Source organism: Bicyclus anynana, chromosome 27 (genome assembly GCF_947172395.1).
Source record: "Bicyclus anynana chromosome 27, ilBicAnyn1.1, whole genome shotgun sequence".
Classification (NCBI taxonomy): Eukaryota; Metazoa; Arthropoda; class Insecta; order Lepidoptera; family Nymphalidae; genus Bicyclus; species Bicyclus anynana.
Window position 1 is genome coordinate 6,710,221 of NC_069109.1, and position 21,119 is coordinate 6,731,339.

A 21,119-nucleotide genomic window follows, 5' to 3' on the forward strand; every position below is an offset into this window, starting at 1 on the left:
GTGGACTTATCAACATCATTCAACATTACCAACTATATACGGGTTACTGCTGAGCTCGAGTCTCCTCTCAGATTTAGAGGGGTTAGGCCAATAGTCCACCATATATAGAATATAATTAAGAAAATTCTCTGGTATCATCGATCTCCTATTTACCGACCAAAAAACGTCCCCACTTAATGTGTGCCAAACACAACTTCTTGGCACTCAATTCAAGTAGTCACATTTGCAAATTCAACCTTAAACTCAATCCTTAAGGTTGAATTTGCTCTAACTGAATTTGGGATTTTATTGAATATCAGACTATATTTAAAGGCCTTTAAGTATAATTTTATTCACCAATAATTCTAAAACTTTCAAAGCAAAATTGGTCAGTTTTTAAGTGAAATTTTCTACATAGTTGTGTGTCCTTTTTATTTATTATAAGAGGTCAAAGTCTGGTATGCAGGTTTCCTCACGATGTTTTTCCTTGACCGTTTGATACACGTGATATTCAATGATAATTTTATACCATTGTAATATACAAGGTGTCTGGTAAAGAGCCTATAAAGCCGTCAACCAGTAGTTATGGAGAAGTAATACATGCCTTTAAAAAAATACGAGCTTCCTAGTCTAGTTTGGCTGGTGGTAGACTTCGGCTATGACTAGTTACCATCCTACCGGCAAAAACGTACCGCCAAGCGATTTAGCGTTCCGGTACGATGCCGTGTAGTAACCGAAAGGGGTGTGGATTTTCATCCTCCTCCTAACAAGGTAGCCCGCTTCCATCTTAGACTGCATCATCACTTACCATCAGGTGAGATTGTAGTCAAGGGCTAACTTGTAAAGAATGTAAAGAATAAAAAAAAAAATCAGAATCCTGAGGAAGATATGAGGACTTCAAGAATTTGCTTAAAACCTCGAGGTGTCAACCATATCTAAACTTTTGACATTGGACTCTTACATTATTATTGTCAAAACTTACGAATTCGTACAGTAGGACCTAACAAGATACACGGACACTGGACACAGTTCACATTACACCGGATGCCATGAGAAAATCAGATCAGATCCATACATACTGTATACACAGTTGTAATATCGACGAGATATTAAAACTGTTTATATTCATAAAATGCACACAACTGAAAAGTTAGAGGTGCATGCCCCGGACCGGATTCGAACCTACGCCCGATTCGAACGCAGAGGTCATATCCACTGGGCTTTCACGGCTCTCAAACTGGCAACTTAATACATTAAAGGTTAAAATTAAATCTTTAAAAAATCAGTGCAGATTCAAGTGAATCGTACCAAACGAATAGAAAGCCATTGTTTTTTCCAACTAGCGCGATGCCCCACGGTTACACCCGCGTAGTTCCCGTTCCCGTAAGAATACGGGGATAAATAGCTTTTATGACACTCATAAATGACGTGGATTTCTAGTGGTAAAAGAATTTTCCAAATCAGTTCAGTAGATCCAGATATTACCCACAAACTTTACCTCTTTACAATCTTAAAATACTTGTATAAATGCGAAATGTTTTTATTACGAAATCTCGAAAACCGCTAGTATACAAAGCTGAAATTTGGCAGGGAGGTTGTTAATAGTTAGTAGGTATCCACTAAGAACGGATTTTGCGATAGGGCCGAATTAAAGAGGTGTAATGGCGGACGAAGTCTCGGGCGTCCGCTTTTGTTAGTATCGTAGTATAGATAATGTTTTTTTTAAAACTATTTTACCAATTTTCAGCTTTAGATATGGGAATTCATGTAGCTTTACCATTGTAGGTGGTAAATCGATCGTGCTACTAAATAACTATATATATAAAGTTAAAGTAAAATCTAAATAGTTATATTAAAAGTTAAAGCAAAAATCGTGTACAAATCAGTGCACTTTCAACTGAATCGTACCAAACGAACAGAAAGCCATTTTATTTTCTAATAAATTGACATGCGGACTAGACAGGCGTCCCGGAGAATATTATCTCGGATATTTCTAAAAGTAACGCAAACTTATATCTCAGTTAGGGTTGCCAACCATACTATAATATATTGTAGGAATTGTCTGATTCGGATATGACGTCGCTCGATCTAGTGTTGGCTCGTGCCGACGCTGGGTGGCGCAACTTGTTTCTGTAAAGAGAGGGGAGTTAGAGAGGGGTAGCGATCGTTTGGCGGGAACGACTTGCGATAGGCGTTCGTCGTACGATTGACTGCAATATTCTCGTGGCGTTCGAGACGTTCACATCACTTGTTGCGTAATTCTTTATGGGTTACTTGGGATAGGCGGGAGCGGGGCGAGAGTGACTTGAGAAAAGGGGAGTTTTGGTTAACAGTCAAAGTTAACCCTACACACAACGTTCACAAGTGCGTGACACAAGGTCACTCTCTGCCATTCTGGGATCTTATTTTGGTTACAGTTTACATTTGACCTGACAAATGTTGTGAATCATAACCTTTTGGTTTTCTTATTTTTGTAATCTGAGTGTGCTAAAAATATAGTATTGTACTATATTTCGGGTCTGCATACTATATACTGTTAATAAAATATATAGTACGCATAAATACTATATTTTCAACAACTTTATGAACTTTATATTTTATAAAAGCTAATACTAATAATAATAATAATAATTCTTGAAAATACCGTAAGTGTCAATAAATATATAGTTTTTAGAAAAACAAACGCGTTTTATCGCTTATTTCGTAAAATACTATATTTTTTCGAAGCGTATCTACTATAAGATTGAGATTGAGAGCCGTGATAGCCCATTGGATATGACCTTTGCCTTCGATTCCGGAAGGCGTGGGTTCGAATCCGGTCCGGGACAGGCACCTCCAACTTTTCAGTTGTGTGCATTTTAAGAAATTAAATATCGAGTGTCTCAAACGGTGAAGGAAAACATCGTGAGGAAACCTGCATATCAAAAATTTTCTTAATTCTCTGCGTGTGTGAAGTCTGCCAATCCACATTGGTGGACTATTGGCCCCTCTCATTGGGAGCAGACTCGAGCTCAGCAGTGAGTCGAATATGGGTTAAGAATGATGATGACCTACCTTATTTTTTATGGCTAAATCTGAAAATACTATATTTTTCTTAAGAATGGTTGGCAACCCTAATCTCAGTATGAAATTGTGTGGCCATTTATTGACACAGTAATCCCCTTCGGTACGGTATTGCGGATTAAAATGTTAAAATGTATTTAACATTTTGACATAACCCGTTGTTTAACATGTTAACAAAGGAAGAGTTAAAGTTAAACAGTGGGGTTTGTTTGATCTTTGTACCTAAATACCTTTTTTTTATTAATGTTCATATTTTTATTGCGAAGAGAGATACTGTTAGATATGTTACTAGCATGAAAATTGAGGCGCTCAAAAGAGGACATTTATACACAACTCAACGTTAGTTGTGATCAACAATGAACGTTATTTAAACAAATAATACCTTAATATCGTTTACAATTATTACTGAGACGGGCAGCGTGACGTCAGGAATGTGTATTCAGCAATAAAAATCTTCGTATAGTTCCAACAAAGTGTATTATCACCAACAAAGATCGCGCTCGACTGACTACCAGACGACAAAATAATTACCGACTGTGACTCAAACAGTTTTACAATTCAAAATGGTTTCTGTATCTTACAACTACTTTTTAATTAAACAGTTTTACGGCTTAGTCTAACATTATGAAATTAATATCATTATAATATTTAAATTAATTATAAAATGTAAATAGTTTACTTTAATCTGAGTTTAAATAATAAAGCTAAAGATAGAATCTTTAGGTTTAGTCAAATCAGTATCTTATAAACGAAAAACTGTAATCATGACATTGAAGAATTATTATCAGCAAATAACAGACAATGTTTATAATAATGTATAGATAGTTTAGTATATTTATAGTTTGTTAGATGGAACTCGTTGGCCCTCGTAACACAATGTCGAGTTGTGTGTTCAGGAAGTGTAAAAATTATATATACATAAATATATAATGGAATTAAAGATAAAATTGATCATGTGTGCGCTCAGTGTTGTAGTCTATTATTCGGATCACTTTTTGTGGTGATTTTGTAGGGTCGTAACCGATCTATAGTATAAAATTATCATTGGCAAAATGAGTGTTACGTAATTCTTCTAAGTTATATTATAAAGAAGAAAGATTTGTAATTTTGTATGTAACGATGAAATTCTAAAACTACGACTGATTTGAAAAATTCTTTCACGAATAAAAAGCCACATTATCAAGTAGTAACAGGCTATATTTTATATTATAAAAACAACAAGAACGGAGGCGAGGACATCATTGAAGACTTAGTTGCTCAACGGTAAAGGGACTGGACTTTTTGGCTGGTTGGAGGCTTCGGCTGTGGCTAGTTACAACCCTAGTGACAAAGACGTACCGCCAAGCGACTTAGCGTTCCGGTAGATTATAATATACCGAAAAATAACTCTTTAAATTGTAATCAGTATTTTCAGTTCACAATATGACGGTAGATTATAATATCACGAGTGAGATTATAAACTAACTTATTTTACAATTTCACGGTAACATATACATAAATATATGGAATTAAAGACAAAATTGTCTATTATTTGGATCATTTTTAGGGACATAACCGATCTATAGTATCATATTACTAGAAAAAAGTTGAATGTGCAAGTGGAAGGACATAAGAGGAGAGGAAGGCCAAAGAAGAGATGGTTGGATTGTGTGAAAGAGGACATGTGTGTAAAAGGAGTGGATGATGAGTTGACGAGTAATAGAGACGAATGGAAAAGATTGACATATTTTTCCGACCCCACTTAAGTGGGATAAGGGTAAGGAGATGATGAACCGATCTATAGTATAAAAATATCATTGCTTTGAGCCTTCTAATACGGCCCAACATAATATTGTAAAGATGTTATTTTTCGCTTTTTACTTTAGTGGATACGTTCTCATGTTTTTGAAGTCTGTTGTATAAATGAAATTTTGTAATCAAATAGATGTCAACGTAAACAGACGGACAGATATCAATATTAGATGGTGACATTATCACTGCCCTCACTTAGACCTTTGTGATGCAAATACACTAATGGCTAAGACGCGAATTTCGTATAAATAATAAATATTTGAAGTGTCTTGCTCTGTTCAAGGACATTTTTTACATTTTTAATTCTATAATTTAAAAAAATATCAAGCCTTAGTACTTCTTCCCTACCCCTACCCTACCCTACCCCAATATGGAGACGAATATCTTAGCACTATATTAAACCAGAACCGTGAAAGCCTGGATATGACCTCTGCCTCTAATTCCGGATGGTGTTCGAATTCGGTCCGGGATATGCACCTCATGTGCATTTTATGAAATTAAATATCACGTGTCTCAAACGGTGAAGGAAAACATCGTAAGGAAACCTGCATACCAGAGAATTTTCTTGATTCTCTGCATGTGCGAAGTATGCCAATGCTATTGGCGTACCCAATCGAGCTCGAGCTCAACAGTGAGCCGAATATGGGTTGATAATGATGATGGTGATACTAGCGGACGCCCGCGACTTCGTCCGCGTGGAATTTAATTTTTCACAAATCCCGCAGGAACTATGGATTTTTCCGGGACGAATGTCTATGTGTTAATCCAGAGAAAAATCAATTTCCATTCCACAGCCAAATCGCTTCAATAGCCGGAGCGTTAAGGTGGAACAAACATACACACACATTTTGCGATTATATTAGTGTGATGAATATTAGCATAGCAGAGAAAACCTCCGAGCAGAGTCCCGGACTTTTAACCGATGTTGTAGGGTTAAGAACGTGATAGTTAACTAACAATCTCCTCCTCCGCACGTGTTGTTTTCCCTGACTAGACTAAAAGTATTATTTAAATTAAAGTATTATTTATATTATTAGTTAAAATACTAGAAATGTATTAATATCCTACTAGAGCAGCTTTGGGTACCCGTTCTAATATAGAACTAGCTGCACTTCTAGAGAGACCAAGTTCTAGCTAAAGAGAGATTTGGTAATCTTCTTGCACATGCTTCTAGGCGCACGTATACAGACTAACCACATAGCCATTTTTAGTTAGTTCATTTGTTATTTATTATATAGAACTGGCTGCAGTTCTAGAGAAGTCATTCGTTCTTATATAGAACTGGCTGCAGTTCTAGAGAAGTTATTCGTTCTTATATAGAACTGGTTGCAGTTCTAGAGAAGTTATTCGTTCTTATATAGAACTGGCTGCAGTTCTAGAGAAGTTATTCGTTCTTATATAGAACTGGCTGCAGTTCTAGAGAAGTTATTCGTTCTTATATAGAACTGGCTGCAGTTCTAGAGAAGTTATTCGTTCTTATATAGAACTGGCTGCAGTTCTAGAGAAGTTATTCGTTCTTATATAGAACTGGCTGCAGTTCTAGAGAAGTTATTCGTTATTATATAGAACTGGCTGCAGTTCTAGTGAAGTTATTCGTTCTTATATAGAACTGGCTGCAGTTCTAGAGAAGTTATTCGTTCTAATATAGAACTGGCTGCAGTTCTAGAGAAGTTATTCGTTCTAATATAGAACTGGCTGCAGTTCTAGAGAAATTATCCGTTCTTATATAGAACTGGCTGCAGTTCTAGAGAAGCCAAGATCTTTTCTTCAAGCAAATTAAAGAGAGAGAATTCGCACATACTTCTAGGGCGTAAAAACTGATCGCATAGTCATTTTTGTCAGTTCATTTGTTAGGTTAGGTTAGATAAGGTTAGGTTAGGAATGATATTATCACTTAGATGGCTTTGTTCGCCTCAGTTTCGACGCACTAGTGTCATGTCTACTAGTAAAAAATCATTGCCATCAACAGTTTTAACATATACCTATCTTATTTCTATATTGACGGCCTCCGTGGCGCAGTGGTATGCGCGGTGGATTTACAAGACGGAGGTCCTGGGTTCGATCCCCGGCTGGGCAGATTGAGATTTTCTTAATTTGTCCAGATCTGGCTGGTAAGAGGCTTCAGCCGTGGCTAGTTACCACCCTACCGGCAAAGATTTAGCGTTCCGGTACGATGCCGTGTAGAAACCGAAAGGGGTGTGGATTTTCATCCTCCTCGTAACAAGTTAGCCCGCTTCCATCTTAGACTGCATCATCACTTACCATCAGGTGAGATTGTACTCAAGGGCTAACTTGTAAAGAATAAAAAAAAATAAAGATGTTTGTAAAACTGTTGCCTTGTGTTGCAGCTGGGAGGCACTGCGTACAGTCCCTTCGGAGCCTACACCGGCGGCGTGCCCCCCGCGTCGTACTGGTACAACACGTACCCGCAGCAGCTGGGTGGCTTCCTGCAGGGGGTCCAGGGGGTGCAGGGGGTGCAGGGCTACTCGTACGCGGGGCAGTTCGCGGGCTACCAGCAGCAGTACATGGGGTGAGTGTGACTTTGCAGGGGGTCCAGGTCGTTTTGGACTACAAAATTTCTACGTTTCAAAAGTGTCTATTTGAAACTCTTATTACGGATTGTAATACTATATACTAATACTAGCTGACGCCGCATGGTTTCATCCGCGTAGTTCCCGTACCCGTAAGAATACGGGTATAATATATAGCCTATAGCCTTCCTCGATAAATGGGCTATCTAACACTGAAAGAATTTTTCAAATCGGACCAGTAGTTCCTGAGATAATATTAGGTATAGACACAGAAAACATAATGTACAAGAAATAATGAATAGTGAATGGAATGTTGAGTCAACTATTATTGTTCCGATAGTTGTTTCAGTCAATGGTCTTATAGCGAAAAGCTTCGACCAACACCTTAAGAAGCTTTCGCTTAACTGTTGGATCAAGAGTCGGATACAGAAGGCAGTGACTCTTGAGACGGCGCGTATTGTGAGGAGGTTCCTCACTCTGGAGCCCTGACCACCGGTTGCTTGGGCACTCAAATGTCCCGCAGCGGGAGGGTTGATTTATTTTATAAATTTTGAATAATGTTTATTTATTTATTTAATATGAAGCAATACCATACATTACATTATACAATATAATAATAATAATTACAAGTTACATTTTATTACATAATGCAAGTTATGGATACCCAGTTTGGGCGTAGCCTTTTGTCGAGTTTTGTATTTTGTTTGTTTTGTTTGTTTTGTATTTTATACTTATAAAAAAAGAAGTAATAAATAAATGAGAGAATAAATAATATATACTAATATTATAAAGCTGAAGAGTTTGTTAGTTTAGTTGAACGCGCTAATCTCAGGAACTACTGGTCCGATTTGAAAAATTCTTTCAGTGTTAGATAGCCCATTTATCGAGGAAGGGAACGGTAACTACGCGGGTTAAACCGGCGTCATGTTTTATATGAAGGGTGTCTCATATTCTCTAACCCCAGCACGTAACAAAATTTTATATAGCACATTTTTGTACATTTACAGCATGGGCGGAGTGCAGCTCCCATGGGCGCTGAGCGGTGGCGTGGGCGGCGTCGGTGGCGTCGGTGGCGTGGGTGGCGTGGGTGGCGTGGGTGGCGTGGCCGCCATGTCGCAACCACCGCAAGTGCTGCATTACCCCGTGCAGCACTTCCAAGTCCAACCGGTAGGGAATATACAAAATACAACGGTTGGGGAATATACAAAATACAACCGGTGGGGAATATACAAAATACAACCGGTAGGGAATATACAAAATACAACCGGTAGGGAATATACAAAATACAACCGGTAGGGAATATACAAAATACAACCGGTAGGGAATATACAAAATACAACGGTTGGGGAATATACAAAATACAACCGGTGGGGAATATACAAAATACAACCGGTAGGGAATATACAAAATACAACCGGTAGGGAATATACAAAATACAACCGGTAGGGAATATACAAAATACAACCGGTAGGGAATATACAAAATACAACCGGTAGGGAATATACAAAATACAACCGGTAGGGAATATACAAAATACAACCGGTAGGGAATATACAAAATACAACCGGTAGGGAATATACAAAATACAACCGGTAGGGAATATACAAAATACAACCGGTAGGGAATATACAAAATACAACCGGTGGGGAATATACAAAATACAACCGGTAGGGAATATACGAAATACAACCGGTAGGGAATATACAAAATACAACCTACCAACAAAAACGTACCGTCGAGCGATTGGATGTGGATTTTCATACTTCTCCTAACAAGTTAGCCCGTTTCCGTCTTAGATTGCAAGGGCTAACTTGTAAAGATTAAAAAAAAAACAAAATATATATACCATACTATCATATTTCAGATCGGTGAGGATGAATGGCTGGCGCCGAGCTTGCTGGTGTGAGGCCAGCGCCCCGCGCCCCAGGACCCCTGCTGCTGTCTGCACAAGGAGTGGATCTAAACACCCCCCACCCCCCCACTCCGACGCTCTTTACACCATTCCTAACATTCTTGTGGTTTTGGTGCGCATTCTTGTCGTTCCATTATGTATTCTTGTCGTTTTATTTGACATTCTTGTAATTCCATTTTGTATTCTTGTCGTTTTATTTGATATTCTTGTAATTTCGTTTTGTATTCTTGTCATTTTGTTTGACATTGAATTCTTGTCGTTTTTACAAAACATTATTGTCGTTACATTTTGTATTGATTTTGGTTGTAATACTTGATTATAATTGTGTATTTTTATTTTGAAAATTTATTGTTTTGTCTGTATATAAAATGCTCATACTAAATTAAGTATAGTTTACATTTTTTTCAAGTAAGTATTACATTTTTGTGCATCTATTTCAACGACCTATTTTAAGATTTTACGTCATGTGCAATAAAAGAGGTTATTTACTCTGTGTGTGTCATAAACTTACACTATCTTGAAATTCCTTTATATTTTTTGGCATTCAAAGTATTGAAGGACTTTTTTTGTAAACTAAATTGAGGACATATGAGTCCACAATAGTGGTCGATATCCTTTAGTACAAAACACCGTCCCTAATTCGGACTACGAAGTTATGGAAAGCCCTTCCAATTTTTAGTTTTCCTACCAATTTTTAGTTTACAAGACGTTACATTTTAGGATGCATCTTAACTTATCATCAGCTATGATTGCATCCAAGATATGTAAATGGTATAAAAATACTCCATACCTTTGTAGCGAGTATTTTATCGGTGAACCCGTCTGCGTTGAAGAAGCCGACAGTCAGGGAATGCGGGTTTAATCTACCGTTGTGAGTCATTTAAAAAATCTTTATATTCCTCTATCGCGCGGAGCATGATACTGTGCTCGCCTATTGGCCTTAGTTTACTTTATATTGTTTTACATGTCACGTAACAGATACGATGGGCGACCGGTCGTCCATTTAGGAGTCAAGAGGTTAAAAAATATATTTTTCGTAACATAAACGTTGTAAATCAAAAATTAAATATAATATACCTCTAGATTTTATTTTCACATTAAACAATATGTTTACTAACTTTAAAACTTTTAAAATATTTTTGCTCAGTAATAGGTCGTTGAAATAAATACGCATTATAGTGTAAACACAATTGCTATACCTATATAATATATTAGCACTCTTCAAATCGTTTGAGAAATATGAAAAAAGTGTTGCATTTGTGTTAAAACCAACATTAATTGTGCCATTTAATTTTAATCTAGTCATATAAATTATTATTCGTATAATTATTATTTTTTCTAATTTGTATTAATTTTTTCTAAATTGTATTAATTTTTTCAATTTGCATTCATCTTTCATCTGTCATTTTCGTTTTTGAATTAAATGAATGCATTTAATATATGAATGCTTTGTATAATTAACTGGCATGCGTCATTCCTTAAGAAGCTATAATTATAAAGATTTTGTGTTACGTTTGAAATATTCTAAGCTTGCTTTTGATTATACAAAGTGTTTTTTTTTTATTTTTTTTTAATGTTTATATTTCTATTGATTATGTTTTTGAGCTGTTTTTAAAGATAGATAGGGGGGAAAGCGGCAATATAGGGTTCTGGGTGGTCGTATACACGCTGGACGTCTCTATTGATAGAAAAATTATGTCCTAAAGTTCTGTGTAATCACGGAAATTAGTACATTTTGGACGAACAATGTGAGTCAACTCTATTGAAATATTTATTTCTACCGCTGCTTATGATTGTATGGAGATGCGTATAAATACGTATACATGGTGTTCTGTTTTATCAGCACTGTCTATCTCTTCGAAAGAGAATATGGGGAGTCTTATCTTTGATCTTCTATTCTTTTTGATGTGTTTAAGAAGCTCGTGTAGTCCTAGTCGAACGGAACACCCTGTATATCTATATCTATGAGGTAATTTTTAGAAAATATATATTATTATAGTTATTTAAATGTAATGTAAGTTATTAATAAGTATATAGTGTTAAGTAAATATCAGACACACGCGGGCCAAATACGGTTGCGAAAGTAGTGTGCGAATTTCTTTCTTTTTTGGTTGATTTTTTTATGATAACCAGACGATCTCAGAGTATAGGAAGAAGATGGATGGCTTACGACATACCTTGATATTAAAACCACTTGCTAATGCTGATTATCAATGTATTATATGGGATAACATAACGCGATCCTCGTACAGAGTTGTGGAGTAGCAACAGAGGGAAGCGAGTGAAATGAATAAACAACAATGCACATTCATCAATTGCTGTTCGAACATTTGTTGCTGCTCTCTCAAAAATAATTTGCCTTCACTTTCAATGCCCAAATCTACGAATAGTTTGTATTCTATTTTAGACAACCGATAGTAACCATCATGTGATGGTATAAGAGGCATAACTCGACGAAGACACATATCATTCACAATGTGTTCTGCTCCCACCTAAGTGAACTGTCAGACAGATTTACATTCAAAGAACACAGAAAAAGTAAAATTTGTCCGCGTAACTCTCTTTATTTACCTCATCAATTCAAGGATCATGGGGATTTTGGAATGTTTTGGAATCGATTTGATGGTACGTCAATACTGCATAGACGATGATTGAGTTTATAGAACTCAACGGTTAAGGAACGAACTGAAATTCGAAAAAATCAATCCCGGTTTGTTATAATGTTGTTAATTGGAAAGAAAAAAAAAATATTAGACACGAATAAAACATAGCGAAGTTTTTATGGACGCGTTGAATCCATCTGTCTTTTTCCTTTCGTCTGCGCTGATATGAAACGGTACCAAAACATCTGCAACCCTGCTGTCATATATTAATGAATGTTTCAATACATTTCGAAATGAACAGTTTTATATGAAGCCGCATTTATGATGCCTTCATTCTAAGGTCCAAATTTTCATGTCGTGACATTAATCTAGACACCAAACATATGAGTAGTGTCAGTTGTAAAAAAAATCAGGATGATTGAGAATTGAACGTCAATAATATTTGACGGTGGGCGCCATGATAGCACAAGTCTAGGTTTAAGATTAGTGGAAAAAAATGTAGATTTTTGGAAAAATGTTTAATAGGAAACCTAGAAAATGTAGGCAAGGTCAGATCACGAGTGAGAAGTTTTTTAAGAAAATTTTATATCAGCTGAGAATGCTAGGGGTGTTTAAGACAAATAGTATTTAAAAAAGAAGTATATACGAACGCTATACAAAGAGTTTCTAGTCGTTTTTCTTTTTCAGTTAACTGGACGTCAGACAATGCCAAATTCAGATCTGTAAGTTAAAACTCACGACATATAATGATAACTACTGTTATAAAAAAAAGGTTGTGTCTAAATGTAAACATGGACTTGAAGATCAATATAAAAAAGAACTTTGAGGAAATAATTAAATAAAAATAAAAAATACCGAAACGTAGACGAAAAAAAAAATATTAGAATTATTTATCGGATAAGTGAAAAGAAAAAATATTTATTGCTTAGTGTTTAAGAAGCATTTAATCATTTACTGTAGCTAGATCGTAATAGGGTGTGGGAGTGTGTGCGTATGAATTTCATTTGAAAAAAAAAACTTTTGCTGTTATTTATTTTTACTGATTTCGTTTTGTGAATGTCCCTCGTTAGAGGAGAACTAGTGTTTTAATGGCAACATTAATGAAGTAGTTGTATTCACTACTTGTCTTTTTTGAAACTTTTTAAAATGGGCGCACTATCTTGAGACGTCGCCCATCAATATGATATTTTGTAAAAGATGTATTTTATATATTATATTGACGGTTATTGTTTAATCTGTGGTAGTTTCTTTTCTATTTAGCATTATTGTTTGAGCATGTAGTCAAAAAAACTTGTGAGACATATCGCTAGAGAAAAAAAAAACTATAATAAGGTATTATATATTTAAAATTATATATTATTTCTGCTAAGGGACGAATTGATGTGTCAATTTTTTTCAACCAGTCAATCGAGATGGATTTTTGGCGTGTTTTAAATATTGTATCGATGCAACCATTTGTCATAGAATTTATTACAAAGTTGACATGGATTGATATATAGAATTATTCTGAAATGCATTTAGTCATCATATATTTACTTAAAAACAACGAGAGAAATCAATGAATTCATGTTTAAATGCATTCATTTAATATTTAAAACACGACCAAACGAGGTTGGACCTCTTGAAATTCCAAGTATATATTAAACAAAAAAAAAATGTATGACAAAGCGTTTAGATAGTCAAATTTAGCCGTAGTCAACGTATAATGATGCTAGGTTTCTATGGTTACATGAAGAAAGAATTCATTTCTGCCTATAATCGCTTGAGTAGTTTATAGTGAGCGATACATATTTATCCAGTTAGTTGTGTAAGCGTATCATAGGGACATAGCTTAAGACATGCCGACTGTCTTATTTTATTGGATACGATGTTTACATCCTTGGATCCAACTTCGACGAGTCGTTGCCTTTCTCTTGTTGCTATATACTTCCTTCTAACATAGTTAAGTGCTGCTATATATTTAAGAGTATAATAGGTACGGCTTTTTCGTTTCCGATAGGTGTAACGGCTAAGGTATTTAACATTAACATACATATAAAGAGAAAAACGATGAAAGAATCTACTCCATTATAAGATGGATTATTAATACGTTAGCTAGGTAAAATTGCAAGATTTATTGAAGGATATTATATATACAAAATTATTGTGCAAAGTAATTACATATATCGTTTAGATAGGCTATGAAAATTTTAAGTGTATTTCGAACTTTTTATTTCGATGTTTTGATTTCTCCGATATGATTTTGTGTTTGTCCATTCCATTGAAATTAAGATATAATATATAATTTTAAGTCCCAAGAATAACACCAAATATTTTATAATCCTCGGCGTAAATTTAAAATGTAGAAATTTGGCGATGGTCTAAAACCATTTTCATCTTAAATGAAAAAAAAATCTTAAAATGCCTTATATGTAAAAAAGATGAACATTCTCACTATCGTTGTTTTTAGTTATTATTTTTGTACTCGTAGCATTGTGTTTGAAATGGTATCTTCAGAAAACGTGATGACTTCGTACGACCCGTTGCATAAGTGTGTCCAACATATTTTATTTAATTAACCACGCATTCTACATTATCCATATTCGAAATTACTATTTCCGTAAGAATATAATACAAAAAGTATATATAAACAATAACAATATTTTTAATAATTATCGGTTTTAAATGAATATCGTAAGACTGCTGCACTTTGAATATACCATTTTAAGCACGCAAAGTGCCAAACTATTTTGTTATGAATATATTCATTTTATTCTTCTATAGTGTACCTTTCCGTCTTTCCGAGATAAAGATAACACCAATGATCAGACTTAAGCGAATAATCCTCTAAGAGCGATTCTAAATTGATTTTTTGCAGCCTTGAATTACCATTTTACATATTTGCCAGTAATACATATATTCACGAAATATATGAATGTAATTGAGAATTAATTAGTTTTCATTTCATATTTATTTTTTACATATACTTAGGTAATTATCTGTAAATCTTTTTATTATTCGGTACGTGTATTATATATTATATAAATATTTATAACCGTTTCGAGTAGTTATTAGAGACGAGACAATGTAACAACTGTTACAATATTTTTAATGATTTATTCAAATAATGTTTATTTATGAATTCAGGGCTGTAAAAAAAGTAGACTATAGTGTTCGTGAATAATGTTTACTCAATGTTTTTCAGTTCTTTGAGAATCTAGTAGAGTTTTACCTTTTGTTTTTAGAAGAAGCTAGACTTTTGATGTGTTGTAGAGGAATAAATAAAATACCCAAAGGTCGCGTGCTTAAGAAACCTTGTTTTGGAACACAAAAAATGAATATTTTTTGATAAATGTGTAATAATGGATCCAAATCCATTCGGTGTCACGTACTCGTAGTGTCGTTTCTTTCAATTCTGTGGCAAATGTAGATGTGAGATATTTAAGACGTTGGCTCTTCGTAACGTGTTGATTGGCAGTGGCATAATATACAAAACCTCGTTATATACGATTTTTAACCGACTCCAAAAAGGGGGAGGTTCTCAAGTTGATCAGTATGTTTTTTTTTTACTTTTTTCTTTTTAGCAGCGTTGGGCACTTTTTGGTAGATGGAAATGTTATGGGTTCGCGTCACTGACATGCTCATGACATGCGCACACTCAGTGATCTTTGCGCCTCAGACACTTTATGAAAGGTGTTAACCTCGTGCATTCAGAACATCGTCATAGATCTGACGTATAGTGCTGCATAGGTAGATATATCTTATAAGAGAAATTCAATGGATTAAGTAAAAAGTTTAATATGTACATACGGAGCATTGTTAAAACAATGTTTATAAGTTTTCACTTCTATCAACAGTCTTTATAATAACTACTTTCTTAAAAAGAATATTTGCCATATCTTTCAAATGTGCCCAAAATTCCCGTTTCCCCTCCTGTGTCAAAAATACTGTGTTAGGAGTGGTTACGACAATAGTCCAGCGGGATCAAACTCACGGCTTCTTGGTGTGAAGGTTTTAAAGCTATTGGCTTAATTTAAATATATAAATTAACGACGTATGAATGTATACTGTGGTTGTTTAGTCAAAAATCTTAGTGTTGTGTTTTTTAACTAACCTCATAGACCCATTCGCTCAATCTATCTCGTATCTCGTATATATACGTATCTACTCGTACGTATCATTTACGGTAAAATTATGATTTAGATTTCCAAAAAACTAGGAAACCAAAGTCTATCGATCTTTTGACTAATGAAATTAAATATGTAAATAAAATTGATTTAATTCAGATTACATTTTTTTCAGATTGAACATAAAAATGCAATGTTTTTGTATATTATGCCACAGGTTCTATGTTGTACCTAATTAATAATGGATATCTTTAATGATACTGTATGGATGTACGAAATAAATATTGACATTGAAAAAAAATATGATTTAAATACATTTTAAATTAGATAACTAATTCTTATTTTTACATTTCAATGAATATTTTTAAGACATGAGTAAAATAAATGTGTCATTTACTTTAAATGAATGTTTCAATAAAATTTCATTTGATTTTTGAATAAATGTAAATGTCATTTTTTCTTACAGAAATGAAAGTTGTTAAGTCAAATTTAACAAAAAAAAATTTTTAAAAAACTAGTCCTATAAAGTTCATTATTATTATTAAAAGCAATGTAATTAACATTGAATCGTGTGTAAAATAAAATTTTAAAAGTGTAATATGTCAATATTTATTTTGAACATCAAAAATCACAGCAATAATAATGCAATAGGTGTTGTAGATTTTTGATTTCTCGTACCGCTAGTTTGATGTTTAGAGAGTGTCTTTCATCTCGTTATTTTTTTTTTGTACTGGTAAAAAAGCGTATTTTAAAATCTGTTCAATTTCAAATTTCTTACTCTATGATCGTTTTACGTAATTTATAAGACTCTGAAACTATTCTTCTTTTATGCCTGACTTCAAAAAAAAGGAGGAAATTCTCAATTTTACTGTAGCTGTGTTTTTTTTTTGTAACACATATTCTTTTTCCCTCCTTCTGAGTCGCCTTAATAAAAGTTGAACCGCTTCTGAAAAGTAACTAAGATAGATAGATATATTCTTTATTGCACATAAAAAAACAATATTCATCAAGTAACAAAATAAGTAAGTATAAATATGCACAAAGGCGGTCTTATCGCTAATAGCGATCTCCTCCAGACAACCCGCAATGTAAGAATCAAGTAATAGTAACTTCTTAGTAAACACATAACATTTCCAGGTCTGTTCTGGTGTTCCTTTTTTAGACCCCAATTGTGGAACAATCTCGACATATAGATTGTGATGCCTACACACGGTAAAGCCATTCCAAATGTTCTTTATACATACATACCTATTACATACATACTTTATACATACATAATAATGCTACCGAACTAAAACAATGCGCAATTTGTAGCTCAAATTAATATTATAACAAAATGTCACGACGATTTAAAAATATCTACATGAATACTCATAGACCAACTTGAAGAACAACAAATTAAAATGAATTTTACCGTTAATTCAATTACTCGTAATAAAGTTTCTGATCAAAATAAAAGTCATGTTAAAGGTTTACGAGTTAAAGTCTAGTAAAGCTATCAAATCGTAAATAAGGACACGAATAAAGATATGCGCTAAAGAATAAAAATAATTTAGAAACAACCATGATTAGTAAATCAAAATTTGCAATTGAACAGAATATTTAACGTATTTATATATAGTAAACTATCGCACACTTTTCCCTTTAATATTAAATGATTTTGTGTAGTGTTTCCCCTCCTATTTTCTATTCTACCGTCCATCGATGTTGTCAAGTAGAGATAGACTGGTTGTCACTGATACGATGCTCTGCTTGCGTGGAGTGCATTGTTGGTCATTCGAATCTGAGCTTTAAGACGTTGGAAGCAGGTGCATTTTTAAACAATCATCATCAGCATCACGATCATCAATCTATATATAAATGCCTCACTTTAGGGCAATTCTCCATACAGAGTAATTAAAGGAGGGTAGAGCTTGAATATTATTGAAGACCTCTGAACTGAGCTGAAAACCAATCTAGTTGATTCAACAACAGACCTCAGGAACAACTGTACCTGACAGCCGTGTAGGCATTATACAAGATAAACAATTGAGAATTTAGAGTCACAATATTTAAATGCGAGTTTGCCATTGGTGATAATGATTGACATAACGATGACTATCAAGGGATGATGGCTCAAAGAGTTGTCCAAGGCTCGAGGGAACATCCTTGTATCTCGGAGAGCACGTTTAGTAAGTCCTGATTTTGATAGTTGCCATAACAGAGTTAGCAATTAATAGCCAGAGTAGATATCTTACTACGAGTATGACTGTGTACCCGCACCAGGGTACCCTAACCATGACAATCACTTCGAAAGCTACACGAATAATAAAAGAAAAACAAAACTGGATATGGAAAACGTTTACAATAATATAATTCCATAAACACCAAACTGTATCGTGAGACAAAATTGTCTTACCGCCATCTAGAATCGATCATGTCAAACTTTATACTGTGCAAACATTATTCACAATGATAATTTGTTATACTGATCTAAACACACCAAGTCCTCCAACCCGCATTGGAACCACGTCGTAGTAAGCAATTTAATGATGATGATGATTATGCTGATTCTAATGATCGTGATAATGATCGTGATAATGATGATGATGATGATGATGATTATGATGATGATTATGTACGAAAGACGACTTAAATGAAACTTATATTTGCCGCATTGCCGTACGCAATCGGAGTGTCGTCGGTTGGTGTTGACCTTTATTTTGCTCAGATTTTCAGTTTATTTTTCTACCTTTCGATTATCTTAACGACGTATACAACGCACACGACGATATTTTCCGTAGTTTTCACCGGAGCTTTGTTTTATTTTTTGGTAAAAAAAAAATTGTATGTGATCTTGTGAACTTACTGAGAAAAAAAATGACGACCACGTATGATGTTAGTGATTTTACATGACGATATTTTTCCCCGTTTTTGTATTTTTATTATTGAGATAAAAAAAGAATCTATCCTTACGCGACTTTTACATGATATATATCGTAATGTGATGTTAAGATGTTTGATGATATTTCTATGTTTTGACTGGCCGGTGTCACGGGACATCTACTGAATGGAGACAGCTGGTGAGAGGTTATTGGACCGAGAGCTAGATATCTCACTTTAGGAAGACATGAATTTTGTCAGCCTATTGTAGGTAAGAACGGTAGACAATTATGGAAGGTGGCCGTAGTGGCTTTGGATAAAGATGCTTGGAGGCCATTAGATCAGCTTCCACCTTCACACAGGAAGTAAAATATATAAGTAATTGTAATGGTTTTAACTATTGTACATTATAATAACGAACCTTTTTTTAAGAGCAGTTGGGTTCTTTTGGTTCTTCTCAGTAGAACCTGCCTTTCAAACTGTGCTTGCAAAAGTGCTTGTAAACTAAGTCTACCAAAAGTAAATGAATTTTAATTGTTTTATTTTTAGTTATTAGGTTTAAAATGTGCATATCCTCAATTGTCCTAGTATAAAACGTATTTTTTTTCTGGGATTCCCGTGGCAAGCCTTAACGATCTCTTGAAAAAATATTTACCAGTGTATTTCGAAGGGTTGCCACAAAGCTAGATGACTGGCAATTGGAGACATGATTTACTATATACCGAGAGAAGTATAAATAAAAACATGCGTTATACATAGACGGTTGAAGGTCCTTTGACCTTCTACCCTTCTAAAGCTACCACAGTTCAAACTCCATAATTGGCTAACATACTATGGCTATGTAGGTGAATGGGCTGACAGGCTTTCAACTTTCACACAATGAAGTGTCTGGCTATCGAAGGATATCGGTCTGTGGTCTAAGACAAATTCCGGGACCCAAGAGTGTGGTATATGTCAAAATACGAAACAACCCGTGACAAGCCGGTCTTAGGATAAATTGTTCAAAATTTTCTTTCTTTTTGTATCTTGTTTCGTCCCCCTTTCTTTCCTTGATTATGATTTAAGTCGTTAAATTTAGAAATATAGTGATTTAAATGAAATAGTGAGTTAAAAATGTAATTATAAGTCTTCGCTTGTTGGTTAATTTGAATGTTTTTTATGTTATGTTTTGTGAAAACAATTCTGTTGATGCGTTACTTCGGCGTCCGGGAGAAATTGTTTTGCGTTTTTATTTTTGATCTTCAAAAGTAAATATTTAATTTTTGTATATTCCTGTTACAAATTTTGGTGTAAATTAAACACTATGTTCATTTATTCAAAAAATAAATGAATGTTTTAGTGACTTATTGAAAAATGAATGTTTAATTACATTTAAAAATGAATTAATGTTTTAATGAATGATTTAAAAAATCGTGTTTATTTAAAATTAAAACAGAATAATTTCATAATCTTTTTACTTCGAAAATATTAACTAAACAGAAAAATAAGAGAAATTTTATCTGACATAAAAATGCATTTTCACGATTCATCTTACAAATCTTTAAGGAATATAAAAAATATCGACATTTTTATTTTAATTTTAATAAATTCAATAAAACTGAATAGGCTGTACGGTCAGCGACCTTTGCCGTAGTTGCCTGTGGAGTAAGAGGATGAAATTAAAAAAAAAAACCGAAACAATATTTCCCGCTCGCCGCCATTTGTTGATTTTGACTGTTCTTAATTTAAAAAGTTATCGAAATGAGAATATACTTAGTACATAAAGGATATGTTACTCCGTACCTACCTATAGGTTAAAACTAGTCTATAATATATATAAGTGTAACAATTATAAGGAAAGATAACAACTGAAATAAAGAAGACAGATTGTGTTTTATTTTACACTCCTTGCTCAACGATATTTTATGCTATTAGATATGTTTTAAGTACAAAATCACCGCAAATAGGGATCCGAATTTAACTGAGCCTCAGACCAATAATTGTATAGGACCTGCCTCGCTAGACGTTACTTTTCTGTCAAAGTATATGTATCAACGATCATATATATCATAAGTATTAACGATCTAATGCGATTATAAAAACTGTGTCTATAGAATCGATGTTTCATAGTTGTAATCGTGTTCGTCGGTTAAAGAGCTCAGTAAAAATACCTTTTTGTGTAATTGAATGGTGTAAAAAACGGGCAAAAACTTCTAGCTTAGTATAAGATATGCACCAAATCTAAGCTCGTTTTCTTCAGAAAATGACAGACAATTTTGTTCGTGACTATGAG

The 21,119-nt window shown here is 34.2% G+C and overlaps 1 protein-coding gene across 1 annotated transcript in view; it reads left to right on the top strand.

The window, feature by feature from the left end:
- Window positions 1-20,709, top strand: part of LOC112046177 (cytotoxic granule associated RNA binding protein TIA1) — a 131,826-nt gene extending 111,117 nt beyond the window's left edge. The window contains exons 8-10 of the mRNA XM_052890236.1: window positions 7,182-7,363; window positions 8,372-8,531; window positions 9,229-20,709. Of these exons, the coding sequence (XP_052746196.1) occupies window positions 7,182-7,363; window positions 8,372-8,531; window positions 9,229-9,270 (384 nt within the window). The 3' untranslated portion in view covers window positions 9,271-20,709. The remainder of the gene's footprint in view (window positions 1-7,181; window positions 7,364-8,371; window positions 8,532-9,228) is intronic.
- Window positions 20,710-21,119: the final 410 nt, after the last annotated feature.